The sequence below is a fragment of the Pseudophryne corroboree genome, unplaced genomic scaffold (assembly GCF_028390025.1).
Source record: "Pseudophryne corroboree isolate aPseCor3 unplaced genomic scaffold, aPseCor3.hap2 scaffold_1825, whole genome shotgun sequence".
NCBI classification, from domain to species: domain Eukaryota; kingdom Metazoa; phylum Chordata; class Amphibia; order Anura; family Myobatrachidae; genus Pseudophryne; species Pseudophryne corroboree.
This window is the reverse complement of record NW_026968462.1, coordinates 12,521-38,870: the sequence shown is the minus strand read 5'-3', so window position 1 is coordinate 38,870 and position 26,350 is coordinate 12,521. Positions and strand designations below refer to the sequence as shown.

General features: G+C 47.7%; 1 protein-coding gene across 3 annotated transcripts in view; it reads right to left on the bottom strand.

Annotated features, from left to right (window-relative positions):
* Positions 1-26,350, bottom strand: part of LOC135002980 (zinc finger protein OZF-like) — a 45,196-nt gene that overhangs the window by 7,959 nt on the left and 10,887 nt on the right. For all 3 annotated transcript variants that reach the window (XM_063951706.1, XM_063951707.1, XM_063951705.1), the window contains 2 exons: positions 21,561-21,658; positions 20,955-21,402 (listed from right to left, as the gene is read on the bottom strand). In XM_063951706.1, the coding sequence (XP_063807776.1) occupies positions 20,955-21,063 (109 nt within the window). In that variant the 5' untranslated portion in view covers positions 21,064-21,402; positions 21,561-21,658. The remainder of the gene's footprint in view (positions 1-20,954; positions 21,403-21,560; positions 21,659-26,350) is intronic.

Genomic DNA, 26,350 nt, shown 5'->3' with positions numbered 1-26,350 from the left:
TACTGGGATATCTCGAACTTGATTCCCTGCTGTGGCGATTCTAACCCTTTGGTCCTCAAGGATCTTGTCTACCGACACCAGGTCAGGTTCTATGAGGGTAAGGGAGGCTCCTGAATCTCTCAAACCCTGGACCTCCTGGTCATCCACCCAGACAGACTGCAAATGACCTTTCATGTTTCTGGGAGTTTGGCATCCCTCCTCCACTACCAGGTCCACCACATATACACCATCCATCACCTCTGGTGCATCAGGATGGGGATATTCCCTTTCAAATCCCCCCACTGGTTGGTAGACCACATTAACTGGGGCAGGACGAGCTCCCACATAAGGTCCTCGAGACCGGGTGCAATCCTTCTGCATATGCCCTGGCTGATCACATCTGTAACATCTGCGGGGATAGGACTGTTGCACTAATGAGTGTCGAGGTGCGGCATCCCTCTGGTAAGCGGGGGCAGATAATGGTCTGGTTTTCTGGGTCTCTCTCATTCTCTGTGTTCCTGGTTGCTGTACACTGGGTGCCTTCCATCTGACCCGGTTAGCAAGATACTCATCTGCCATTCGGGCTGCTGACTCTGGGTTTGGAGGTTTACGGTCAGCCACCCACTCTCGAACCTCTGGTGCCATTTTATTTAATAATTGTTCCAGTACCACTTCATTCAGGATTTGTTCAGGGGAATACACATGTCGTCCATCCCACCACTGCTGGCACGCTCTCTTCAGTTGTCTGGCAAATTCAGCATGGGAGTCATCCCCCCCACGATTTAGTGTCCGGAATTTTGCCCGATAGGATTCGGGGGTGACTTGGAATTTTGCCAGCAGGGCTTTCTTCACGAGTTGGTAGTTTCCCACATCCTCATTTGCTAGCGATTGATAGGCTTGCTGAGCTTTGCCTGTTAAACTGGGTCCCACATAACAAGCCCACTCCTCCTCATCAATCTGGTGCACGGTCATCAGTTTCTCAAACACCTGCAGATGAGTATCAATGTCTGTCTCTTCTTCCTTAAATCTGGGCACATCTCCATATCTTAGACGTGGCTTTCTGCTTTCTTCTTCTTGCACAGCCTGTCTAGCTGGTCCCTCCGGGTAGATATTTACTCCCAGCACAGTTTGTATTACTCCTGCCCTCTCCCTAGAGGTAGCTCTGTCCCCTAGGGCTTTCATCCACCGCTCCAATGTTTCAGGAGTTGCCTCTGATCTCTGCATTCTCCCCATTCTTGTCCCCACTGCTGGGATTTGCTGTTCCTCCTCATCACTTAGAGCAATCTCCCCTGGGTGAGCTCTGTCAAACTCCAATAGTAGATTGATTAACACATCCTTTTGTTCAGTTCCATTACAGGGGATCTTCTTTAGCTTGCAGAACTCAAACAACTGCTGTTTCCTAGTCCTCCTGTAATATGTCTCTGCTTCCCTCAAATCTCCTATTGCAGCTTCACTAGCCATTCTTCCTGAGATGTCTCTTGGGTTATCTGATGGGACTGATGTTAATTGGCTACTTTTTACTGAAACCTGTTCCTGTAGAGCTTGGTGTATCTCTATACAGCACCTTATGCTCTTCCCACTGGACGGGACTGCGTGACCCCACTGTCTGCCACCAATTGTGAAGACCAGGAGTATTAGAGCATAAACTCAGAGTGTACTCCAGGACTTCTGGGTCAGGTCACGCAGACAGGAGACAGATAAAGATATAACAATATATTTATTAGGTGTTTACTTAGTACAAGCTCTCTAAATCAACTATAAGATAAACACAGTTGAAATTAACCCAAGAACAACAGGTCCCAATAAACAGCAGTTTACCGTCAGACTTCCCAGCACTTTCCCACATGCTCTTGTCCGGATGTAGTATAATTGTGGAGGATCACAGGAGTTTCAAGCAGTGTTCATATAGCAGAGCCAACAAGTCTGCAAATCCAGAGAAAAGTGGGTAATCCAGTAGCCACAATGCTCCCAGGCCAAATCCTCAGCACACTAGCAGGAGCTGAGACTCCAGGACTAGTAGCTTTTAGAAGCCAAACTCACACACACCTGGTGATCTCTTGCCTTCCCTTTTTAAACAACATTCTAATTTCCACCACCAAAAGTCCCTCCTGATTGGAAGAGTTCCATGAAGGTCTGTAAAAGAGATGAGTCATGAGGAGATCCCCCCTGCTGTTCTCATGGCCCAGTGTCTGACTCAGTCCTAGGGGAGAACAATGGGATCTTGACACAATTAATCCCTTGGTGATGGGGGAAGATAGCCAGTCACTCCCTGTTTTATCCTTTTATAGTCATACAATATGTGACCTCAGAGGGCTCCAACTGCTCCCAGCTTCCTGCTATAGGTGTCTAGTGACTGGTCCAGCATAACACATCACACCTGGCCCTGTTTAAGAACAATAGCTACTACAACATAGTCAGAATGGACCTTGGACAGTATATTCTGTCACAACTACCACGCCGCAATACTGCATAGAGTTGTAGACTGGTCCCGTCCCGTCTCACATAGGAAGCAATGGGTCGAACTGGAGTCATCTTCTACCAGCCTTAATCTACAAGTAGTGCCCTGGCTCCCTAGATTTAATCGCTCATCACATCCCACTGTGGGACCTACTTTGGCTTTATGGCGGACGCTTCGCTATAAGATGGGAATCTCGTCAAAACGAACATCCCTTATGCCTATCTTCGACAACCCGTTATTCCCCCCGGGTGGGTCCAATAGGATTGCTTCTAGATGGGAAGGGGCGGGTGTGACTAGGGTGGGTCACTTGCTTGCGCATGGCAAACTCAAAACGTTCTCTGAAATACGGAGAGCGGGCGACATTCCTTCTAAAGATTATTGGTTTTACCTTCAGGTACACCATTTTGTTACCTCGAAACGAGAGACAATAGACTTGTATAAAACTCTCACGCCTTTTGAGTCCATGTGCGACCAGGAGATAACCCCCACACATGTAGTGTCGGGAATCTATAAGATTCTTCAACAAGGTTCCTTTCCTACTGTCCCCTCTTTTTGTGACGCATGGGATAGAGACTTCATGCACCGGGGAATCAAGATCCACTGGGACACACACTGCAAGGTCATGGCACAATGCTCCACTAGTCTGGACGTTGTGGAAACGCAATATAAATTACTAACAAGATGGTATAGATGCCCGTCCCTTCTGCATAAATTTTACCCCTCAGTTTCCCCTTTGTGCTGGCGATGTGGTAGGGATACGGGCACACTGATACACATATGGTGGGATTGTCTGTCGATTGCCCCTTTTTGGAATACGATCATAGACCTATCCACAAAGATTTTGGGTGGCCCTGTCCCGCCGGGTCCGGACTTTTGGCTATTATCGCATTCAGATATACCCCTTTCCCGCTACAAGAAATCCCTCCTTAAACACTTAAATAACGCAGCAAGAGCTGTACTCCCGGTGCATTGGAAATCCACTAACCCACCGACAATATGGGAGTGGTTCCAACGCATTGACTTCTATATGCATATGGAGAATGTTTATTCTGCCGCCTTGGACAAATACTCAGATTACATAGCTACCTGGCTCCCTTGGATTGAATTCAAGATCACTAACACCTATGCTGATTATGCACCCTGACCATACATTGAGGACGGGGGTCCTTAAGGCCCCCGCTTTGGCTTCTGTATGTGCTACATATGTGGCCTACCTACTCCCCTCCCCATTCTGCTTCCCCCCTCTCCCCCCTCTTCCCTTTGTCCTCCTCTTTATCTATTTGTTTCCAAATGTTTACTACCTCACACTTTCTATAAAAGCTATGTTATTAAGCGATATCGATATGAGGATGTTTTTGATCCCAGATTTTGTACAATCTACCAAACGTGGCACAGTTTAAGAAAAGATAGATGAAACTGTTGATTCCTTTTTACTGCAAACATTTATTGATGTATATAACTACAATTGATAAGATATGAGACTGTTGTCTACATTCTATTCTATGATATGTATGTTAACATATTTGGAAAATGTTTTATATTATAAAATGAAAAATAAAGAATTTAAAAAAAAAAAAAAAACAAGGCGCTTGTGACAATATGTATTCTATTTTGCAACAATTTAAATGTTGCAATACTGTAGTGCAATACCTGTAAAAAAGAAAAGGATTAGTAATGTTTACAGCTCCTTTTGTGTTTATTTTCAGTCCTGCCGGATTTTTCTGTAAAACCGGCTCCTTATCCCATTGAAATCTCTGTACGGGGTGACGGTAACCCCGTAGTATAGGGAAAGATAGGGTTACCGTCACCCCGTACAGAGATTTCAATGACTTCCTCCCCCTATGACCCTCCTCCAAGCCTCAGTTAGATTTTTGTGCCGAACGAGAAGGGTGCACACTAGGTGGCTCTCCTGAGCTGCTTAGTGAAAAGTTTTTTATGTTCAGTGAGACCTGCTGGCAACAGGCTCACTGCATCGAGGGACTAAGGGGAGAAGAAGCGAACTCACCTGCGTGCAGAGTGGATTGGGCTTCTTAGGCTACTGGACATTAGCTCCAGAGGGATCGATCACAGGCCCAGCCATGGATGGGTCCCAGAGCCGCGCCGCCAGCCCCCTTACAGAGCCAGAAGAGCGAAGAGGTCCAGAAATCGGCGGCAGAAGACGTCCTGTCTTCAACAAGGTAGCGCACAGCGCTGCAGCTGTGCGCCATTGCTCTCAGCACACTTCACACTCCGGTCACTGAGGGTGCAGGGCGCTGGGGGGGCGCCCTGAGCAGCAATAAAAACACCTTGGATGGCAAAAAATGCATCACATATAGCTCCTGGGCTATATGGATGAATTTAACCCCTGCCAGAATACACAGAAAAACGGGAGATAAGGCCGCCGGGAAGGGGGCGGAGCCTATCTCCTCAGCACACTGGCGCCATTTTCCCTCACAGCTCCATTGGAGGGAAGCTCCCTGGCTCTCCCCTGCAGTCACTACACTACAGAAAGGGTTAAAAAAGAGAGGGGGGCACTAATTAGGCGCAGTATTAAAAATACAGCAGCTATAAGGGGAAAAACACTTATATAAGGTTATCCCTGTATATATATAGCGCTCTGGTGTGTGCTGGCAAACTCTCCCTCTTCTCCCCAAAGGGCTAGTGGGGTCCTGTCCACTATCAGAGCATTCCCTGTGTGTGTGCTGTGTGTCGGTACGATTGTGTCGACATGTATGAGGAGGAAAATGGTGTGGAGGCGGAGCAGATTGCCTGTAATAGTGATGTCACCCCCTAGGGGGTCGACACCTGAGTGGATGAACTGTTGGAAGGAATTACGTGACAGTGTCAGCTCTGTATAAAAGACAGTGGTTGACATGAGACAGCCGGCTACTTAGCTTGTGCCTGTCCAGACGTCTCATGGGCCGTCAGGGGCTCTAAAGCGCCCGTTACCTCAGATGGCAGATACAGACGCCGACACGGATACTGACTCCAGTGTCGACGGTGAAGAGACAAACGTGACTTCCAGTAGGGCCACACGTTACATGATTGAGGCAATGAAAAATGTTTTACACATTTCTGATAATACGAGTACCACCAAAAAGGGGTATTATGTTCGGGGAGGAAAAACTACCTGTAGTTTTCCTGAATCTGAGAAATTAAATGAGGTGTGTGATGATGCGTGGGTTTCCCCCGATAACAACTGATAATTTCTAAAATGTTATTGGCATTATATCCTTTCCCGCCAGAGGTTAGGGTACGTTGGGAAACACCCCCTAGGGGGGATAAGGCGCTCACACACTTGTAAGAACAAGGGCTCTACCCTCTCCTGAGATGGCCGCCCTTAAGGATCCTGCTGATAGAAAGCAGGAGGGTATCCTAAAATGTATTTACACACATACTGGTGTTATACTGCGACCAGCAATCGCCTCAGCCTGGATGTGCAGTGCTGGGTTGGCGTGGTCGGATTCCCTGACTGAAAATATTGATACCCTAGATAGGGACAGTATTTTATTGCCTATAGAGCATTTGAAAGATGCATTTCTATATATGCGTGATGCACAGCGGAATATTTGCAGACTGGCATCAAGTCTAAGTGCGTTGTCCATTTCTGCCAGTAGATTATGGACACGACAGTGGTCAGGTGAGGCGGATTCCAAACGGCAATTGGAAGTATTGCCTTATAAAGGGGAGGAGTCATTTGGGGTCGGTCTTTTAGACCTCGTGGCCACGGCAACAGCTGGGAAATCCACGTTTGTACCCCAGGTCGCCTCTCAACATAAGAAGACGCCGTATTATTAGGCGCAGTCTTTTCGTTGGCAAGCGGGCAAAGGGTTCCCCATTTCTGCCCGTGACAGAGGGAGAGGAAAAAGGCTGCAGAAATCAGCCAGTTCCCAGGAACAGAAGCCCTCTCCTGCCTCTGCCAAGCCCTCAGTATGACGCTAGGGCTTTACAAGCTCAGGCACGGTGGGGGCCCGTCTCAACAAATTGGAATTCGAGACGTCCCCCCCTCGCCGTTTCCTAAAGTCGGCTTTACCGACGTCTCCCTCTGACAGGGAGGCAGTTTGGGAAGCCATTCACAAGCTGTATTCCCAGCAGGTGATAATCAAGGTACCCCTCCTGCAACAGGGAACGGGGTATTATTCCACACTGTTGTGGTACCGAAGCCGGACGGCTCGGTGAGACCGATTCTAAATCTAAAATCTTGAACACTTACATACAGAGGTTCAAATTCAAGATTGAGTCACTCAGAGCAGTGATTGCGAACCTGGAAGAAGGGGACTACATGATGTCTCGGGACATCAAGGATGCTTACCTTCATGTCCCAAATTACTCTTCTCACCAAGGGTACCTCAGGTTTGTGGTACAGAACTGTCACTATCAGTTTCAGACACTGCCGTATGGATGGTCCACGGCACCCCGGGTCTTTACCAAGGTAATGGCCGAAATGATGATACTCCTTCGAAGGAAGGGAATTTTAGTTATCCCTTACTTGGACGATCCCCTGATAAGGGTATGATCCAAGGAACAGTTGGAGGTCGGTGTAGCACTATCTCAGGTAGTGTTGCGGCAGCACGATTGGATTCTCAATATTCCAAAATCGCAGCTGATTCCGACGACTCATCTTCTGTTCCTAGGGATGATCCTGGACACAGTCCAGAAAAAGGTGTTTCTCCGGGAGGAGAAAGTCAGGGAGTTATCCAAGCTAGTCGGGAACCTCCTATAACCGAGCCAAGTCTCAGTACATCAATGAAAGGGTTCTGGGAAAAATGGTGGCTTCTTACGAAGCAATCCCATTCGGCAGTTTCCACTCAAGAACTTTCCAGTGGGACCTGCTGGATAAATGGTCCGGGTCGCATCCTCAGATGCATCAGCGGATAACCCTGTCACCAAGGACAAGGGTGTCTCTCCTGTGGTGGTTGCAGAGTGCTCATCTTCTAGAGGGCCGCAGATTCGGCATTCAGGACTGGGTCCTGGTGATCACGGATGCCAGCCTGCGAGGCTGGGGAGCAGTCACACAGGGAAGGAATTTCCAGGGCTTATGGTCAAGCCTGGAGACATCACTTCACATAAATATCCTGAAGCTAAGGGCCATTTACAATGCTCTAAGCTCAGCAAGACCTCTGCTTCAAGGTCATCTGGTGTTGATCCATTCGGACATCACGGCAGTCACCCACGTAAACAGACAGGGTGGCACAAGAAGCAGGAGGGCAATGGCGGAAGCTGCAAGGATTCTTCGCTGGGCGGAAAATCATGTGATAGCACTGTCAGCAATATTCATTCCGGGAGTGGACAACTGGGAAGCAGACTTCCTCAGCAGACACGACCTCCACCCGGAAGAGTGGGGACTTCACCCAGAAGTCTTCCACATGATTATAAAACTCGACGGGTATTGCGCCAGGTCAAGGGACCCTCAGGCAATAGCTGTAGACGCTCTGGTAACACCGTGGGTGTACCAGTCAGCGTATGTGTTCCCTCCTCTGCCTCTCATACCCAAGGTACCGAGAATTATAAGATGGAGAGGAGTAAGCACTATATTCGTGGCTCCGGATTGGCCAAAAAGGACTTGGTAACCGGAACTTCAAGAGATGCTCACGGAGGATCCGTGGCCTCTACCTCTAAGAAGGGACCTGCTCTAGCAAGGACCCTGTCTGTTCCAAGACTTACCGCGGCTGCTTTTGACGGCAGAGCGTTTGAACGCCGGATCCTGAAGGAGAAAGGCATTCCGGATGAAGTCATTCCTATCCTGATCAAAGCCAGGAAGGATATAACCGCAAAACATTATCACCGCATTTGGCGAAAATATGTTGCGTGGTGCGAGGCCATTAAGGCCCCAACGGAGGAATTTCAACTGGGTCGATTCCTGCATTTCCTGCAAACAGGAGTGTCTATGGGCCTAAAATTAGGATCCATTAAGGTTCAGATTTCGGCCCTGTCGATTTTCTTCCAGAAAGAACTGGCTTCAGTCCCTGAAGTTCAGACGTTTGTAAAAGGGGTACTGTATATACAACCTCCTTTTGTGCCTCCAGTGGCACCTTGGGATCTCAATGTAGTTTTTGGGTTCCAAAACTCACATTGGTTTGAACCACTTAAATATGTGGAGTTAAAATATCTCACATGAAAAGTGGTCATGCTGTTGGCCCTGGCCTGGGCCAGGCGCGTGTCAGAATTGGCGGCTTTATCCTGTAAAAGCTCTCATCTGATTTTCCATTCGGACAGGGCGGAATTGAGGACTCGTCCTCAGTTTCTCCCTAAGGTGGTTTTCAGCGTTTCACCTGAATCAACCTATGGTGGTGCCTGCGGCTACTAGGGACTTGGAGGATTCCAAGTTGCTAGACGTTGTCAGGGCCCTGGAAATATAGGTTTCCAGGACGGATGGAGTCAGAAAATCTGACTCGTTGTTTATTCTGTATGCACCCAACAAGCTGGGTGCTCCTGCTTCTAAGCAGACTATTGCTCGTTGGATTTGTAGTACAATTCAGCTGGCACATTCTGTGGCAGGCCTGCCACAGCCAAAAATCTGTAAATGCCCACTTCACAAGGAAGGTGGGCTCATCTTGGGCGGCTGCCCAAGGGGTCTCGGCCTTACAACTTTGCCGAGCAGCTACTTGGTCAGGAGCAAATACGTTTGTAAAATTCTACAAATTTGATACCCTGGCTGAGGAGGACCTGGAGTTCTCTCATTTGGTGCTGCAGAGTCATCCGCACTCTCCCGCCCGTTTGGGAGCTTTGGTATAATCCCCATGGTCCTTACGGAGTCCCCAGCACAAACTAGGACGTCAGAGAAAATAATAATTTACTTACCGATAATTCTTTTTCTCGTAGTCCGTAGTGGATGCTGGGCGCCCATCCCAAGTGCGGATTGTCTGCAATACTGGTACATAGTTATTGGTACCAAAAAATCGGGTTATTGCTGTAGTGAGCAATCTTTTCTAGAGGCTCCTCTGTTATCATGCTGTTAACTGGGTTTAGATCACAAGTTATACGGTGTGATTGGTGTGGCTGGTATGAGTCTTACCCGGGATTCAAAATCCTTCCTTATTGTGTACGCTCGTCCGGGCACATTATCCTAACTGAGGCTTGGAGGAGGGTCATAGGGGGAGGAGCCAGTGCACACCAGGTAGTTCTAAAGCTTTACTTTTGTGCCCAGTCTCCTGCGGAGCCGCTATTCCCCATGGTCCTTACGGAGTCCCCAGCATCCACTACGGACTACGAGAAATAGAATTATCGGTAAGTAAATTCTTATTTTTACTCACCGGTAAATCTATTTCTCCTAGTCCGTAGTGGATGCTGGGAACTCCGTAAGGACCATGGGGAATAGCGGCTCCGCAGGAGACTGGGCACAACTAAAAGAAAGCTTTAGGACTAACTGGTGTGCACTGGCTCCTCCCCCTATGACCCTCCTCCAGACCTCAGTTAGGATACTGTGCCCGGAAGAGCTGACACAATAAGGAAGGATTTTTGAATCCCGGGTAAGACTCATACCAGCCACACCAATCACACCGTACAACTCGTGATTTTAAACCCAGTTAACAGTATGATAACAATGGAGCCTCTGAACAGATGGCTCTCAACAATAACCCGTTTTAGTTAACAGTAACTATGTACAAGTAATGCAGACAATCCGCACTTGGGATGGGCGCCCAGCATCCACTACGGACTACGAGAAATAGAATTACCGGTGAGTAAATTCTTATTTTCTCTGACGTCCTAGTGGATGCTGGGAACTCCGTAAGGACCATGGGGATTATACCAAAGCTCCCAAACGGGCGGGAGAGTGCGGATGACTCTGCAGCACCGAATGAGCAAACTCAAGGTCCTCCATAGCCAGGGTATCAAACCTGTAGAATTTTGCAAATGTGTTTGAACCCGACCAAGTAGCAGCTCGGCAAAGTTGTAAAGCCGAGACCCCTCGGGCAGCCGCCCAAGAAGAGCCCATTTCCTCGTGGAATGGGCTCTTACAGATTTAGGATGCGGCAGTTCAGCCGCAGAATGTGCAAGTTGAATCGTGCTACAAATCCAACGAGCAATAGTCTGCTTTGAAGCAGGAGCATGGGTGCATACAGGATAAATAGCGAGTCAGTTTTCCTGACTCTAGCCATCCTGGAAACATAGATTTTTAAGGCCCTGACTACGTCCGGCAACTTGGAATCCTCCAAGTCCCGAGTAGCCGCAGGCACCACAATAGGTTGGTTCAAATGAAACGCTGATACCACCTTAGGAAGAAATTGGGAACGAGTCCTCAATTCCGCCCTATCCATATGAAAAACAGATAAGGCTTTTACATGACAAAGCCGCCAATTCTGATACACGCCTGGCGAAGCCAAGGCCAGAAGCATGACAACTTTCCACGTGAGATATTTTTGCTCTACTGTTTTCAGTGGCTCAAACCAATGCGACTTTAGGAAATCCAACACCACGTTGAGATCCCAAGGTGCCACTGGAGGCACAAAAGGGGGCTGAATATGCAGCACTCCTTTTATCAAAAGTCTGAACTTCAGGCAGTGAAGCCAGTTCTTTTTGGAAGAAAATCGACAGAGCCGAAATCTGGACCTTAATGGAACCCAATTTGAGGCCCATAGTCACCCCTGACTGTAGGAAGTGCAGAAATCGACCCAGCTGAAATTCCTCCGTTGGTGCCTTCCTGGCCTCACACCAAGCAACATATTTCCGCCATATGCGGTGATAATGTTTTGCGGTCACCTCCTTCGTAGCTTTAATCAGCGTAGGAATGACTTCCTCCGGAATGCCCTTTTCCTTTAGGATACGTTCAACCGCCATGCCGTCAAACGCAGCCGCGGTAAGTCTTGGAACAGACAGGGCCCCTGCAGCAGCAGGTCCCGTCTGAGCGGCAGAGGCCATGGGTCCTCTGAGACCATTTCTTGAAGTTCTGGGTACCAAGCTCTTCTTGGCCAATCCGGAACAATGAGTATAGTTCTTACTCCTCTCCTTATTATCCTCAGTACCTTGGGTATGAGGGTGAGAGGAAGGAACACATAAACCGACTGGTACACCCACGGTGTCACTAGAGCGTCCACAGCTAACGCCTGAGGGTCCCTTGACCTGGCGCAATATCTTTTTAGCTTTTTGTTGAGGCGGGACGCCATCATGTCCACCTGTGGCCGTTTCCAACGGTTCACAATCAGCTGGAAGACTTCTGGATGAAGCCCCCACTCTCCCAGGTGGAGGTCGTGCCTGCTGAGGAAGTCTGCTTCCCAGTTGTCCACTCCCGGAATGAACACTGCTGACAGTGCTATCACGTGATTCTCCGCCCATCGAAGAATCCTTGTGGCTTCTGCCATTGCCACCCTGCTTCTTGTGCCACCCTGGCGGTTTACATGGGCGAACGCTGTGATGTTGTCTGACTGAATCAGAACCGGTTGGTTTTGAAGCAGGGGTTCTGCTTGACTCAGGGCGTTGTAAACGGCACTTAGTTCCAGAATAGTTATGTGTAGGGAAGTTTCCTGACTCGACCATTGTCCTTGGAAGTTTCTTCCCTGGGTGACTGCCCCCCAACCTCGGAGGCTTGCATCCGTGGTCACCAGGACCAAGTCCTGTATGCCGAATCTGCGGCCTTCGAGCAGAGGAGCACTCTGCAGCCACCACAGCAGAGACACCCTGGCCCTCGGGAACAGGGCGATTAACCCATGCATCTGGAGATGCGATCCGGACCACTTGTCCAACAGATCCCACTGGAAGATCCTTGCATGGAATCTGCCGAAGGGAATTGCTTCGTAAGAAGCTACCATCTTTCCCAGGACTCGCGTGCAGTGATGCACCGACACCTGCTTTGGTTTCAGGAGGTCCCTGACCAGAGATGATAATTCCTGGGCCTTCTCCACCAGGAGAAATATCTTCTTCTGTTCTGTGTCCAGAATCATGCCCAAGAACAGCAGACGCATCGCAGGAATCAGCTGCGACTTTGGGATATTCAGAATCCAGCCGTGCTGATGTAGCACTTCCTGAGATAGGTCTACGCTGACTAGCAACTGCTCTTTGGACCTTGCCTTTATAAGGAGATCGTCCAAGTACGGAATAATCATGACTCCCTTCTTTCGGAGGAGCATCATCATTTCGGCCATTACCTTGGTAAATACCCTCGGTGCCTTGGACAAACCAAACGGCAGCGTCTGGAATTGGTAATGACATTCCTGTACCACAAACCTGAGGTACTCCTGGTGGGGTGGATAATTGGGGACATGCAGGTAAGCATCCTTGATGTCCAATGACACCATAAAATCCCCCTCTTCCAGGCTTGCAATAACCGCTCTGAGCGATTCCATCTTGAACTTGAACTTTTTATATATAAATGTTCAAGGATTTTAAATTTAGAAAGGGTCTCACCGAACCCTCTGGTTTCGGTACCACAAACATTGTGGCATAGTAACCCCGTCCCTGTTGAAGGAGGGGTACCTTGATTATCACCTGCTGAAGATACAGCTTGTGAATTGCCGCCAGTACTACCTCCCTTTCTCCGAGGGCAGCAGGTAAGGCTGATTTGAGGTAACGGTGAGGGGGAGTCGCCTCGAACTTCAGCTTGTATCCCTGTGATACTACTTGCAGAACCCAGGGATCCACCTGCGAGCGAGCCCACCGGTCGCTGAAGTTCCGGAGACGCGCCCCCACCGCACCTGGCTCCGCCTGTGGAGCCCCAGCGTCATGGGGTGGACTTAGAGGAAGCGGGGGAAGATTTTTGATCCTGGGAACTGGCTGTCTGGTGCATCTTTTTCCCTCTTCCCTTGCCTCTGTGCAGAAAGGAAGCGCCTTTGACCCGCTTGCTTTTCTGTGACCAAAAAGACTGTTTCTGATAATACGGTGCTTTCTTAGGCTGTGAGGGAACTGAGGTAAAACTTTTTACTTCCCAGCTGTTGCTGTGGATACGAGGTCCGAGAGACCATCCCCAAACAATTCCTCACCCTTATAAGGCAGAATCTCCATGTGCCTTTTAGAATCAGCATCACCTGTCCACTGCCGGGTCCCTAATACCCTCCTGGCAGAAATGGACATTGCATTAAATCTGGATGCCAGCCGGCAAATATCCCTCTGTGCATCCCTCATATATAAGACGACGTCTTTAATATGCTCTATGGTTAGCAAAATAATATCCCAGTCGAGGGTAACAATATTATCTTACAGGGTATCAGACCACCCATACTGAGGCAATTGCAGGTCTCAGTATAGTACCTGAGTGTGTATATACAGACTTCAGGATAGCCTCCTGCTTTCTATCAGCAGGCTCCTTCAAGGTGGCCATATCCTGAGACGGCAGTGCCACCTTTTTTGACAAACGTGTGAGCGCCTTATCCACCCTAGGGGATATCTCCCAACGTGACCTATCCTCTGGCGGGAAAGGGTACGCCATCAGTAACTTTTTAGAAATTACCAGTTTCTTATTGGGGGAACCCCACGCTTCTTCACACACTCCATTCAACTCATCTGATGGGGGTACAAAACACTGGCTGCTTTTTCTCCCCAAACATAAAACCCCTTTTTAGTGGTACTTGGGTTAATGTCAGAAATGTGTAACACATTTTTCATTGCCGAAATCATGCAACGGATGCCCCTAGTGGATTGTGTATATGTCTCAACCTCGTCGACACTGGAGTCAGACTCCGTGTCGACATCTGTGTCTGCCATCTGAGGTAGCGGGCGTTTTTGAGCCCCTGATGGCCTTTGAGACGCCTGGGCAGGCGCCGGCTGAGAAGCCGGCTGTCCCACGGCTGTTACGTCATCCAGCCTTTTATGTAAGGAGTTGACACTGTCGGTTAATACCTTCCACATATCCACCCACTCTGGTGTCGGCCCTGCAGGGGGTGACATCACATTTATCGGCACCTGCTCCGCCTCCACATAAGTCTCCTCATCAAACAAGTCGACACAGCCGTACCGACACACCGCACACAGACAGGGAATGCTCTGACTGAGGACAGGACCCCACAAAGTCCTTTGGGGAGACAAAGAGAGAGTATGCCAGCACACACTACAGCGCTATTTAATCAGGGAGTTACACTAACAGAACGTGATTTATCCCTATAGCTGCTTTTTATATACAGTTTGCGCATAAATTTAGTGCCCCCCCTCTCTTTTTAACCCTTTGAGCCTGGAAGCTGCAGGGGAGAGCCTGGAGAGCTGTCTTCCAGCTGCACTGTAAAGAGAAAATGGCGCCAGTGTGCTGAGGGAGATAGGCCCGCCCCTTTTTCGGCTGACTTCTCCCGCTCTCATAAGTGTATTATGGCAGGGGATATTTACACATATATAGCTTATTAGGCTATATTATGTGTTGTTTGCCAAAGTCAAAGTACTCTAATTGCAGCCCAGGGCGCCCCCCCCCCCAGCGCCCTGCACCCATCAGTGACCGGAGTATGTGGTGTGCATAGGGACCAATGGCGCACAGCTACAGTGCTGTGCGCTACCTTAATGAAGACTGGAGTCTTTAGCCGCCGATTTCCAGGACGTTCTTCTTGCTTCTGGCTCTGCAAGGGGGACGGCGGCGCGGCTCCGGGACCGGACGACCGAGGCTGGGCCTGTGTTCGATCCCTCTGGAGCTAATGGTGTCCAGTAGCCTAGAAGCCCAAGCTAGCTGCAAGCAGGTAGGTTCGCTTCTCTCCCCTAAGTCCCTCGTAGCAGTAAGTCTGTTGTCAGCAGATCTCACTGAAAATAAAAAACCTAATAAATACTTTCTTTACTAGAAGCTCAGGAGAGCCCCTAGTGTGCAACCAGCTCGAGCCGGGCACAGATTCTAACTTAGGTCTGGAGGAGGGGCATAAAGGGAGGAGCCAGTGCACACCAGATAGTACCTAATCTTTCTTTTAGAGTGCCCAGTCTCCTGCGGAGTCCGCTATTCCCCATGGTCCTTACGGAGTTCCCAGCATCCACTAGGACGTTAGAGAAAATAAGAATTTACTTACCGATAATTCTATTTCTCGTAGTCCGTAGTGGATGCTGGGATTCCGTAAGGACCAAGGGAATAGCGGCTCCGCAGGAGACAGGGCACAAAAAGTAAAAGCTTTAAGACTAGCTGGTGTGCACTGGCTCCTCCCCCTATGACCCTCCTCCAAGCCTCAGTTAGGATACTGTGCCCGGACGAGCGTACACAATAAGGAAGGATTTTGAATCCCGGGTAAGACTCATACCAGCCACACCAATCACACTGTACAACCTGTGATCTGAACCCAGTTAACAGCATGATAACAGAGGAGCCTCTGCAAAGATGGCTCTCAACAATACAAAACCCGATTTTTGTAACAATAACTATGTACAAGTATTGCAGACAATCCGCACTTGGGATGGGCGCCCAGCATCCACTACGGACTACGAGAAATAGAATTATCGGTTAATAAATTCTTATTTTCTCTGACGTCCTAAGTGGATGCTGGGACTCTGTAAGGACCATGGGGATTATACCAAAGCTCCCAAACCGGCGGGAGAGTGCGGATGACTCTGCAGCACCGAATGAGAGAACTCCAGGTCCTCCTCAGCCAGGGTATCAAATTTGTAGAATTTTGCAAACGTGTTTGCCCCTGACCAAGTAGCTGCTCGGCAAAATTGTAAAGCCGAGACCCCTCGGGCAGCCGCCCAAGATGAGCCCCCCTTCCTTGTGGAGTGGGCATTTACAGATTTTGGCTGTGGCAGGCCTGCCACAGAATGTGCAAGCTGAATTGTACTACAAATCCAACGAGCAATAGTCTGCTTAGAAGCAGGAGCACCCAGCTTGTTGGGTGCATACAGTATAAATAGCGAGTCAGTTTTCCTGACTCCAGCCGTCCTTGAATATATATTTTTAGGGCTCTGACAACGTCTAGCAACTTGGAGTCCTCAAAGTCCCTAGTAGACGCAGGTACCACAATAGGTTGGTTCAGGTGAAACGCTGACACCACCTTAGGGAGAAACTGGGGACGGGTCCGCAGTTCTGCCCTGTCCGAATGGAAAATCAGATATGGGCTTTTGTAAGATAAAGCCGCCAATTCTGACACTCGCCTGGCCGAGGCCAGGGCCAACAGCATGGTCACTTTCCATGTGAGATATTTCAAATCCACAGATTTGAGCGGTTCAAACCAATGTGATTTGAGGAATCCCAGAACTACATTGAGATCCCACGGTGCCACTGGAGGCACAAAGGGGTGCTGTATATGCAGTACTCCCTTGACAAACGTCTGGACTTCAGGAACTGAAGCCAATTCTTTCTGGAAGAAAATTGACAGGGCCGAAATTTGAACCTTAATGGACCCCAATTTGAGGCCCATAGATACTCCTGTTTGCAGGAAATGCAGGAATCGACCCAGTTGAAATTCCTCCGTCGGGGCCCTCCTGGCCTCACACCACGCAACATATTTTCGCCAAATACGGTGATAATGTTGTGCGGTCACCTCCTTCCTGGCTTTGATCAGGGTAGGGATGACTTCCTCCGGAATGCCTTTTTCCTTCAGGATCCGGCGTTCAACCGCCATGCCGTCAAACGCAGCCGCGGTAAGTCTTGGAACAGACAGGGTCCTTGCTGAAGCAGGTCCCTTCTTAGTGGCAGAGGCCATGGGTCCTCTGTGAGCATCTCTTGAAGTTCCGGGTACCAAGTCCTTCTTGGCCAATCCGGAGCCACGAGTATAGTTCTTACTCCTCTCCGTCTTATAATTCTCAGTACCTTGGGTATGAGAGGCAGAGGAGGGAACACATACACTGACTGGAACACCCAAGGTGTTACCAGAGCGTCCACAGCTATTGCCTGAGGGTCCCTTGACCTGGCGCAATACCTTTCTAGTTTTTTGTTGAGTTTGGTTTTTCCCAACGGTTCACAAACATGTGGAAGACTTCCGGATGAAGTCCCCACTCTCCCGGGTGGAGGTCGTGCCTGCTGAGGAAGTCTGCTTCCCAGTTGTCCACTCCCGGAATGAACACTGCTGACAGTGCTATCACATGATTTTCCGCCCAGCGAAGAATCCTTGCAGCTTCCGTCATTGCCCGCTTGTGCCGCCCTGTCTGTTTATGTGGGTGACTGCCGTGATGTTGTCCGACTGGATCAACACCGGCTGACCATGAAGCAGAGGACTTGCTAGGCTTAGAGCATTGTAAATTGCCCTTAGCTCCAGTATATTTATGTGAAATGAAGTCTCTAGGCTTGACCACACTCCCTGGAAATTTCTTCCCTGTGTGACTGCTCCCCAGCCTCGAAGGCTGGCATCCGTGGTCACCAGGACCCAGTCCTGAATGCCAAATCTGCGGCCCTCTAGAAGATGAGCACTCTGCAACCACCACAGAAGAGACACCCTTGTCCTTGGAGACAGGGTTATCCGCTGATGCATCTGAAGATGCGATCCGGACTATTTGTCCAGCAGATCCCACTGAAAAGTTCTTGCATGGAATCTGCCGAATGGAATCGCTTCGTAAGAAGCCACCATTTTTCCCAGTACCCTTGTGCATTGATGCACTGACACTTGGCCTGGTTTTAGGAGGTTCCTGACTAGCTCGGATAACTCCCTGGCTTTCTCCTCCGGGAGAAACACTTTTTTCTGGACTGTGTCCAGAATCATCCCTAGGAACAGCAGACGTGTCGTCGGACTCAGCTGCGATTTTGGAATATTTAGAATCCACCAGTGCTGTCGTAGTACTACTTGAGATAGTGCTATTCCGACCTCTAACTGTTCTCTGGACCTTGCCCTTATCAGGAGATCGTCCAAGTAAGGGATAATTAAGACGCCTTTTCTTCAAAGAAGAATCATCATTTCGGCCATTACCTTGGTAAAGACCCGGGGTGCCGTGGACAATCCAAACGGCAGCGTTTGAAACTGATAGTGACAGTTCTGTACCACGAACCTGAGGTACCCTTGGTGAGAAGGGCAAATTGGGACATGGAGGTAAGCATCCTTGATGTCCAGAGACACCATATAGTCCCCTTCTTCCAGGTTCGCTATCACTGCTCTGAGTGACTCCATTTTGAATTTGAACCTTTGTATGTAAGTGTTCAAGGACTTTAGATTTAGAATAGGTCTCACCGAGCCGTCCGGCTTCGGTACCACAAACAGTGTGGAATAATACCCCTTTCCCTGTTGTAGGAGGGGTACTTTGATTATCACCTGCTGGGAATACAGCTTGTGAATGGCTTCCAATACCACCTCCCTGTCGGAGGGAGACGTTGGTAAAGCAGACTTCAGGAACCGGCGAGGGGAAGATGTCTCGAATTCCAATCTGTACCCCTGAGATACTACCTGCAGGATCCAGGGGTCCACTTGCGAGTGAGCCCACTGCGCGCTGAAACTCTTGAGACGACCCCCCACCGTACCTGAGTCCGCTTGTAAAGGCCCCAGCGTCATGCTGAGGACTTGGCAGAAGCGGGGGAGGGCTTCTGTTCCTGGGAAGAGGCTGCCTGCTGCAGTCTTTTCCCCCTTCCTCTACCCCGGGGCAGATATGAGTGGCCATTTACCCGCTTGCCCTTATGGGGACGAAAGGACTGAGGTTGAAAAGACGGTGTCTTTTTCTGCTGAGAGGTGACCTGGGGTAAAAAGGTGGATTTCCCAGCTGTTGCCGTGGCCACCAGGTCCGATAGACCGACCCCAAATAACTCCTCTCCTTTATACGGCAATACTTACATGTGCCGTTTGGAATCCGCATCACCTGACCACTGTCGTGTCCATAAACTTCTTCTGGCAGAAATGGACAGCGCACTTACTCTTGATGCCAGAGTGCAAATATCCCTCTGTGCATCTCGCATATATAGAAATGCATCTTTTAAATGCTCTATAGTCAATAATATATTGTCCCTGTCCAGGGTATCAATATTTTCAGTCAGGGACTCCGACCAAGCTACCCCCGCACTGCACATCCAGGCTGAGGCGATTGCTGGTCGCAGTATAACACTAGTATGTGTGTATATACTTTTCAGGATATTTTCCAGCTTTCTATCAGCTGGTTCCTTGAGGGCGGCCGTATCAGGAGACGGTAACGCCACTTGTTTTGATAAGCGTGTGAGCGCTTTATCTACCCTAGGGGGCGTTTCCCAGCGCGCCCTAACCTCTGGCGGGAAAGGGTATAATGCCAATCATTTTTTAGAAATTAGCAGTTTTTTATCGGGGGAAACCCACGCTTCATCACACACCTCATTTAATTCATCTGATTCAGGAAAAACTACAGGTAGTTTTTTCACACCCCACATAATACCCCTTTTTGTGGTACTTGTAGTATCAGAAATATGCAAAACCTCCTTCATTGCCGTGATCATGTAACGTGTGGCCCTACTGGAAAATACGTTTGTTTCTTCACCGTCGACACTGGAGTCAGTGTCCGTGTCTGTGTCGACCGACTGAGGTAACGGGCGCTTTAGAGCCCCTGACGGTGTTGGAGACGCCTGAACAGGCACTAATTGATCTGCCGGCTGTCTCATGTCGTCAACAGTCTTTTTCAAAGTGCTGACGCTATCACGTAATTCCTTAAATGAGACCATCCAGTCAGGTGTCGACTCCCTAAGGGGTGACATCACTATTACCGGCAATTGCTCCGCCTCCACACCATTTTCCTCCTCATACATGTCGACACACACGTACCGACACACAGCACACACACAGGGAATGCTCTGATAGAGGACAGGACCCCACTAGCCCTTTGGGGAGACAGAGGGAGAGTTTGCCAGCACACACCAGAGCGCTATAATATGTATAGGGACAACCTTATATAAGTGTTTCTCCCTTATAGCTGCTATGTAGTTTATATATGCCAAATTAGTGCCCCCCCCCCTCTCTTTTTTACCCTGTTTCTGTAGTGCAGGACTGCAGGGGAGTGTCAGGGAGACGTCCTTCCAGCGGAGCTGTGAGGGAAAATAGCGCTTGTGTGCTGAGGAGATTGGCTCCGCCCCCTTCTCGGCGGCCTTTTCTCCCGCTTTTTACAGAAAAACTGGCAGGAGTTAAATACATCCATATAGCCCAGGAGCTATATGTGATGTATATTTTGCCAAAAAAAGTGTTTATATTGCGTCTCAGGGCGCCCCCCCTCCCAGCGCCCTGCACCCTCAGTGACCGGAGTGTGAAGTGTGCTGAGAGCAATGGCGCACAGCTGCAGTGCTGTGCGCTACCTTTACTGAAGACAGGACGTCTTCTGCCGCCGATTTCTGGACCTCTTCTGTCTTCTGGCTCTGTAAGGGGGCCGGCGGCGCGGCTCCGGGACCCATCCATGGCTGGGCCTGTGATTGATCCCTCTGGAGCTAATGTCCAGTAGCCTAAGAAGCCCAATCCACTCTGCACGCAGGTGAGTTCGCTTCTTCTCACCTTAGTCCCTCGATGCAGTGAGCCTGTTGCCAGCAGGACTCACTGAAAATAAAAAAACCTAAGTCTAAACTTTTACTCTAAGCAGCTCAGGAGAGCCACCCAGATTGCACCCTTCTCGGCCGGGCACAAAATTCTGAGGCTTGGAGGAGGGTCATAGGGGGAGGAGCCAGTGCACACCAGCTAGTCCTAAAGCTTTTATTTTGTGCCCAGTCTCCTGCGGAGCCGCTATTCCCCATGGTCCTTAAGGAAGTCCCAGCATCCACTACGGACGTCAGAGAAAAGTGTTTATTACTCACCTGTGCTGATATCTGTAGGAATCTCCTCCTCCTTACACTGCTGATCACCCCTCACATACGTCTCTTCTTCTTCCTCTATATTTTCTGCCTTTATATCAGTCATATACATCTCTTCTTCTCCCTCTATATCTTCTGCCTTTATATCAGTCACATACGTCTCTTCTTCTTCCTCTATATCTTCTGCCTTTATATCAGTCACATACGTCTCTTCTTCTCCCTCTATATCTTCTGCCTTTATATCAGTCACATACGTCTCTTCTTCTTCCTCTATATCTTCTACCTTTATATCAGTCACATACGTCTCTTCTTCTCCCTCTATATCTTCTGCCTTTATATCAGTCACATACGTCTCTTCTTCTTCCTCTATATCTTCTGCCTTTATATCAGTCACATATGTCTCTTCTTCTACCTCTGTACCTTGTATTTTAATATCAGACAGACGTTGTGCCTAAAAAACAAACAAACAAACACTCTAATGACATTTGCATACAGTCTAATTAAACTGAGGTGAAACAGTATAATATCAGTGTACAAGACACAGCTCCTCTACAGATCATGTAGTTACAGTCACTTTGGTGTATGGGTGAGACCCTAAATCCCACCTACCTGATCCTCCTGTGGGATCCTGTGATTCTACTCTGTACAATCCTGGGAATACAGAGGACGGGGACATCTCTCTGGGGTATCTCTGTTACTGGGTCCATCTGTAGGAGACACACAGTGACTGAGTACAGTGTATATATGTGATTATCAGATGATGTGTGTATATAGGGGGCCCCAGTAGATAAAGTCAACCTTTCTGTCAAACTTGACAGTTGTTAACGCCCCCTTGACCTAGGACCCGCCCCCTTTTAATATTAAATGATAGTGTTTTATATCGCTTAATATAAAATTAATATAAATTTATAGTGTTCGATATTAAAACGTATTAAAAATTGTCGCGTAACACCAGTCGCAGAGTGTCGCGCAACACCCCGTCGCAGTATGTCACGCAACGCGGCGCGTCAAATCAGGCGGATGAAAGATGCATATTACACAGTGTTAAAACCAGGTAGTTTTAGCGGTATTGATAAATATTATGGGTCGGTTAAAAATAAATTTAAAAGATCCGACGTAAGAAAGTGGTTACAAGAACAAGACGCCTACACGCTGCACAAGCCAGCAAGAAAAAACTATAAAAGGAACATGATTTGTGTATCGGGTATAAACCAACAGTGGCAATGCGATTTGGTCTCGCTGATAGATTTGTCAAAATACAACGATGGCGTTAAATACATATTAACAATCATCGATATATTCAGTAAGAGGGTTTGGGGTGAAAGTCTGACCGCTAAGAATGCAGCAACAGTCGCTAATGCTTTTGAAAAAATATTCCAGCGCGGTGATGTGCCGATGAAGCTACAAACCGATAATGGTAAAGAGTTTCTAAACAGAAGCCTAAAAAAGGTGTTAGAAAAATACGGTATAAAACATTTCACGACCAATAACGATGTGAAAGCGGCTGTTATAGAGCGCTTCAATAGGACTTTAAAAACACGCATGTGGCGCTATTTCACGGCAAAGAATACCTACAGATATATAGACGTTTTACAAGACTTCATACGCAGCTATAATAACACATACCATAGAACGATTAAGTGCGCTCCAAACGATGTGAATGACTCTAACGCGTTGAGTGTCTTCAAAACGACCTACGGTGATTACTTTAGAAGTAAGAAAGCCCCAGTTTGTTTAGGAATCGGTGACCACGTCCGTATTTCTAAATATAAGGACATATTTCAGAAAGGTTACGAACAGAGCTTTTCTGAGGAGATTTTTGTTGTACATAGTGTGAACACTAAAGGGATTAAACCGCTTTATAAGTTGGCAGATCTGTACGGTGAAGTTATAACAGGTAGTTTTTACCCCGAAGAGCTTCAAAGCATACCAAAAAACTATAACAGAGTTTACAAAGTGGAAAAGATTTTAAAAAATAAGACGGTCAGTGGCCGTAAATACGCGTTAGTCAAGTGGCGCGGTTACCCCGCAAAATTTAACAGTTGGGTCGCAGAATCGGTGATAAAAGACATATAAAGATCATCAGTATCTAACAAGACGAGCGATGGATGACAAATCGTTCTACATAACCTTACCCAGCAACGCATCGGCTGTTACCTTCCCGCAAAATAAGATTTCTAACTATACGACAAAGTTGGCTAAACCGATAGACTTAAATGGCGAATGGGAAGTGGCACTTACTGAGATACAATACCCGCATACGTGGAATACATTGGATTTACAAGATTGTAGACTGCAATTATCATGGGATGGAACGGCGGACCAGCCGGTGGCGAGAGTCGCGAGTTTGTGCATTAAACCCGGTTTTTATGAAACAATCGAGGCGTTACTGAACGTAATCAACGCTGAAATTGTACAACTGAAACTGGACGTTGGATTAAGACTAACGTATGATCCATTTGCACGCGTTGTAACATGTGACAGCAAACTGTTGTATCAAATCCACGCCGGTTCTAAGCTGACATGGATACTGGGTTTACAGCCTAAAACTAATATTTCTAAACCATGCGCCGACATCAAAGGCGGCCAATATACGATGTACGTGTACACAGACATTATCGAACACCAACGGGTCGGGGATAGTTATGTACCGCTACTTCGCACTGTTGAAATGAAGGGTTATAACAATGAGGTTGTCACAATACGATACGAGAAACCCGATTACGTACCATTGTGCAAAACACATTTTGACACGATAGCCATAGAGATAAAGAACGACCAAAACGAGAACATGGCATTTAAGTTTGGGAAAGCGATCGTGAAGCTACACTTCAGGCGCCGCAAAACTGAATTTTATTAACTAAGCAGAATGGTCGCTGTTAAAAATTATGGCGATCCGGGGCTCTATGCGCAATATTATAAATCTCAAGCCGGTAATGGATTACCAGGTTTTCACGGCAGCGCATACATGTACGGCTGCGGTTTAGGCGGTATTTTTCGAAGTCTTTTCAGAAAAGCTGTTCCTCTTTTCCGGAGAGGTTTAGAGTTGGCTAAACCGCATATGAAGACAGCGGTTCGTAATATAGCGAAAGATGTTATCGGGCAAGCCACAACGGCCGTTGTGAATAAGATACACGAGGCGAACCAAGCAAAGCAAGACGGTTCAGGACTAATATATACAAGAAAAGGCGTGTCTAAAAGAAAACGGAAGCGTATGATAGCGCTTCCGCCTTGGGACATACCCTTTTTAAATAAAAAACAGAGACGACGCAACTCAAAGAAGAAGAGAAAGCCGAAGAGTGCCGTTGGTGATATTTTTTAAACATGTCTTTCATACACCACGAATCCGTTGAATGTGCAAAAACAGAGCTGGATCTTTTTGACGTGCCCCCGACACAAACTAGCATAGAGAAAAGTCTATACGTCGAAGTTCAACCTTTAGCGGCGTTATCCGACACAGCTCCGCTTGAATTTTATATAGCAGCCAGCGGTGAACACTACTACGATCTGAACAATACGCTGTTGTACGTGACATGCAAGATCGTACGAACCGATAACACGCCGATACCGCAAGGTGCGCGGGTCGCGCTTATTAATTACCCAATAGCGACCTTATTCAACCAAGTGGATGTAACTCTGGGCGACAGGCTCATATCACAATCCAACAATCTTTACGCATACCGCGCGTACATTGAGACTATATTAAATTACAGCTCGGACGCATTGTCAACAAAACACACAACAGGACTATTTTACAAAGATGTGGATGGTGAATTTAACAACACGGCTCTGGACGGCCCGAATACGGGGTTCAAAAAACGAGCAGGCGCAACAGCGCAGAGTCGCACTGTTGAACTGCTAGGCCCGCTTCACTGCGACCTCTTCCATCAACATAAACTAATTTTAAACGCCGTTGATCTGAAGATTAAACTAACCAGAAACAAAGACGCATTCTGCTTAATGTCGTCTGAGGCGGACGCCTTTAAAATACAGATCACAGCTGCATCCCTGTTCGTGAAAAGAGTTCAGGTCTCACCGGCCGTGCGGATTGGGCACGCGCAGGCTCTGTTAAACGGTAACGCGAAATACGCGATTGACCGCGTTGGGATGAAAATCTACAGCGTACCAACAGGCAGTAGAGTATTTAATCTAGAAAATTTATTTTTAGGACAAGTGCCGAAAACAGTTATAGCAGGTTTCGTGGATAACGAATCATTTTCAGGAATCCATAACCGGAACCCCCTGTGCTTTGAACATAAAAATGTAAGTTTTGCGTCCCTTTATCTGGATGGAACGCCGCATCCCGCCAAGCCATTTCAACCCGACTTTGAAAACGGTAATGCTGTAAGAGAGTATATGTCACTCATACAGATCACAAATAAGCAGAAATCTGACAATGGTATACTGATTGACCGCGAAGAGTACCTCAGGGGCTACACGCTATTTGCTTTTGACCTTTCACCAGAACAGGAGTGTGGAGAACACCTTTCCCTGATAAGAACAGGCAATCTGCGTGCCGAATTCCGCTTTGCAGCCGCGTTGGACCGGACAGTCAATGTGATAATATACGCTCTATTTGATAACATCATCGAGATTAATCAAAGGCGCGATGTGCTGTACGATTATCTATAAATGAAATAAACTAACACTACGCTGCTGAAAAAATGAACACATTACAGATAAACTGTATTCTGTACGCCGTGCAAAGCACAAGGCATATTTTTAAAGGAACGTATCCGTGCGATATGTTGCCGGTCAGTAAACTGTCGCAATATCCCTGCGCGTTTGTAATCAATACGCATAGCAGCGGGCAACCGGGTGAGCACTGGTTGGCCGCTTATTTTAACGAAAAGCGTGAATGTTACTTTTTTGATTCTTACGGGTTAGCCCCTGACAGCCCCCTATTCCCAAAGGCAATAATACATTTTTTAAACTTGAATTCAAAAAGTGTTTATCACCAAAATATGCAGTTGCAAAATTTTAACAGTACCGTTTGCGGTCAATATTGCATATACTTTATATTTTACATGTGTAAAAAATACAAATATGTGGATGTACTGACCCGTTTTAGTGATGACACAAAACGTAATGATTGTTTTGTTTCAAATTTTGTAAGACGACTCCCAAGAAGCCATTGTCTGAGTCATTATGCATATAGATATATACAGAATTGTGTAACTTGTAACCAGCGTTGTGCGTGAAACGTTTTATGTACAACGTGTCATAACTTGACACGTTGTACATAAAACGTTTCACGCACAACGCTGTATTGTTTGTGTAACTTGTAATCAACATTCTGTTTGATACGTTTTATGTACAACGTATCATATCTATGATGTTTTTCTAATAAACAACGTTGTTTATTAAACTTTATATCGTGTGCTTGAAATTTCTTCCGT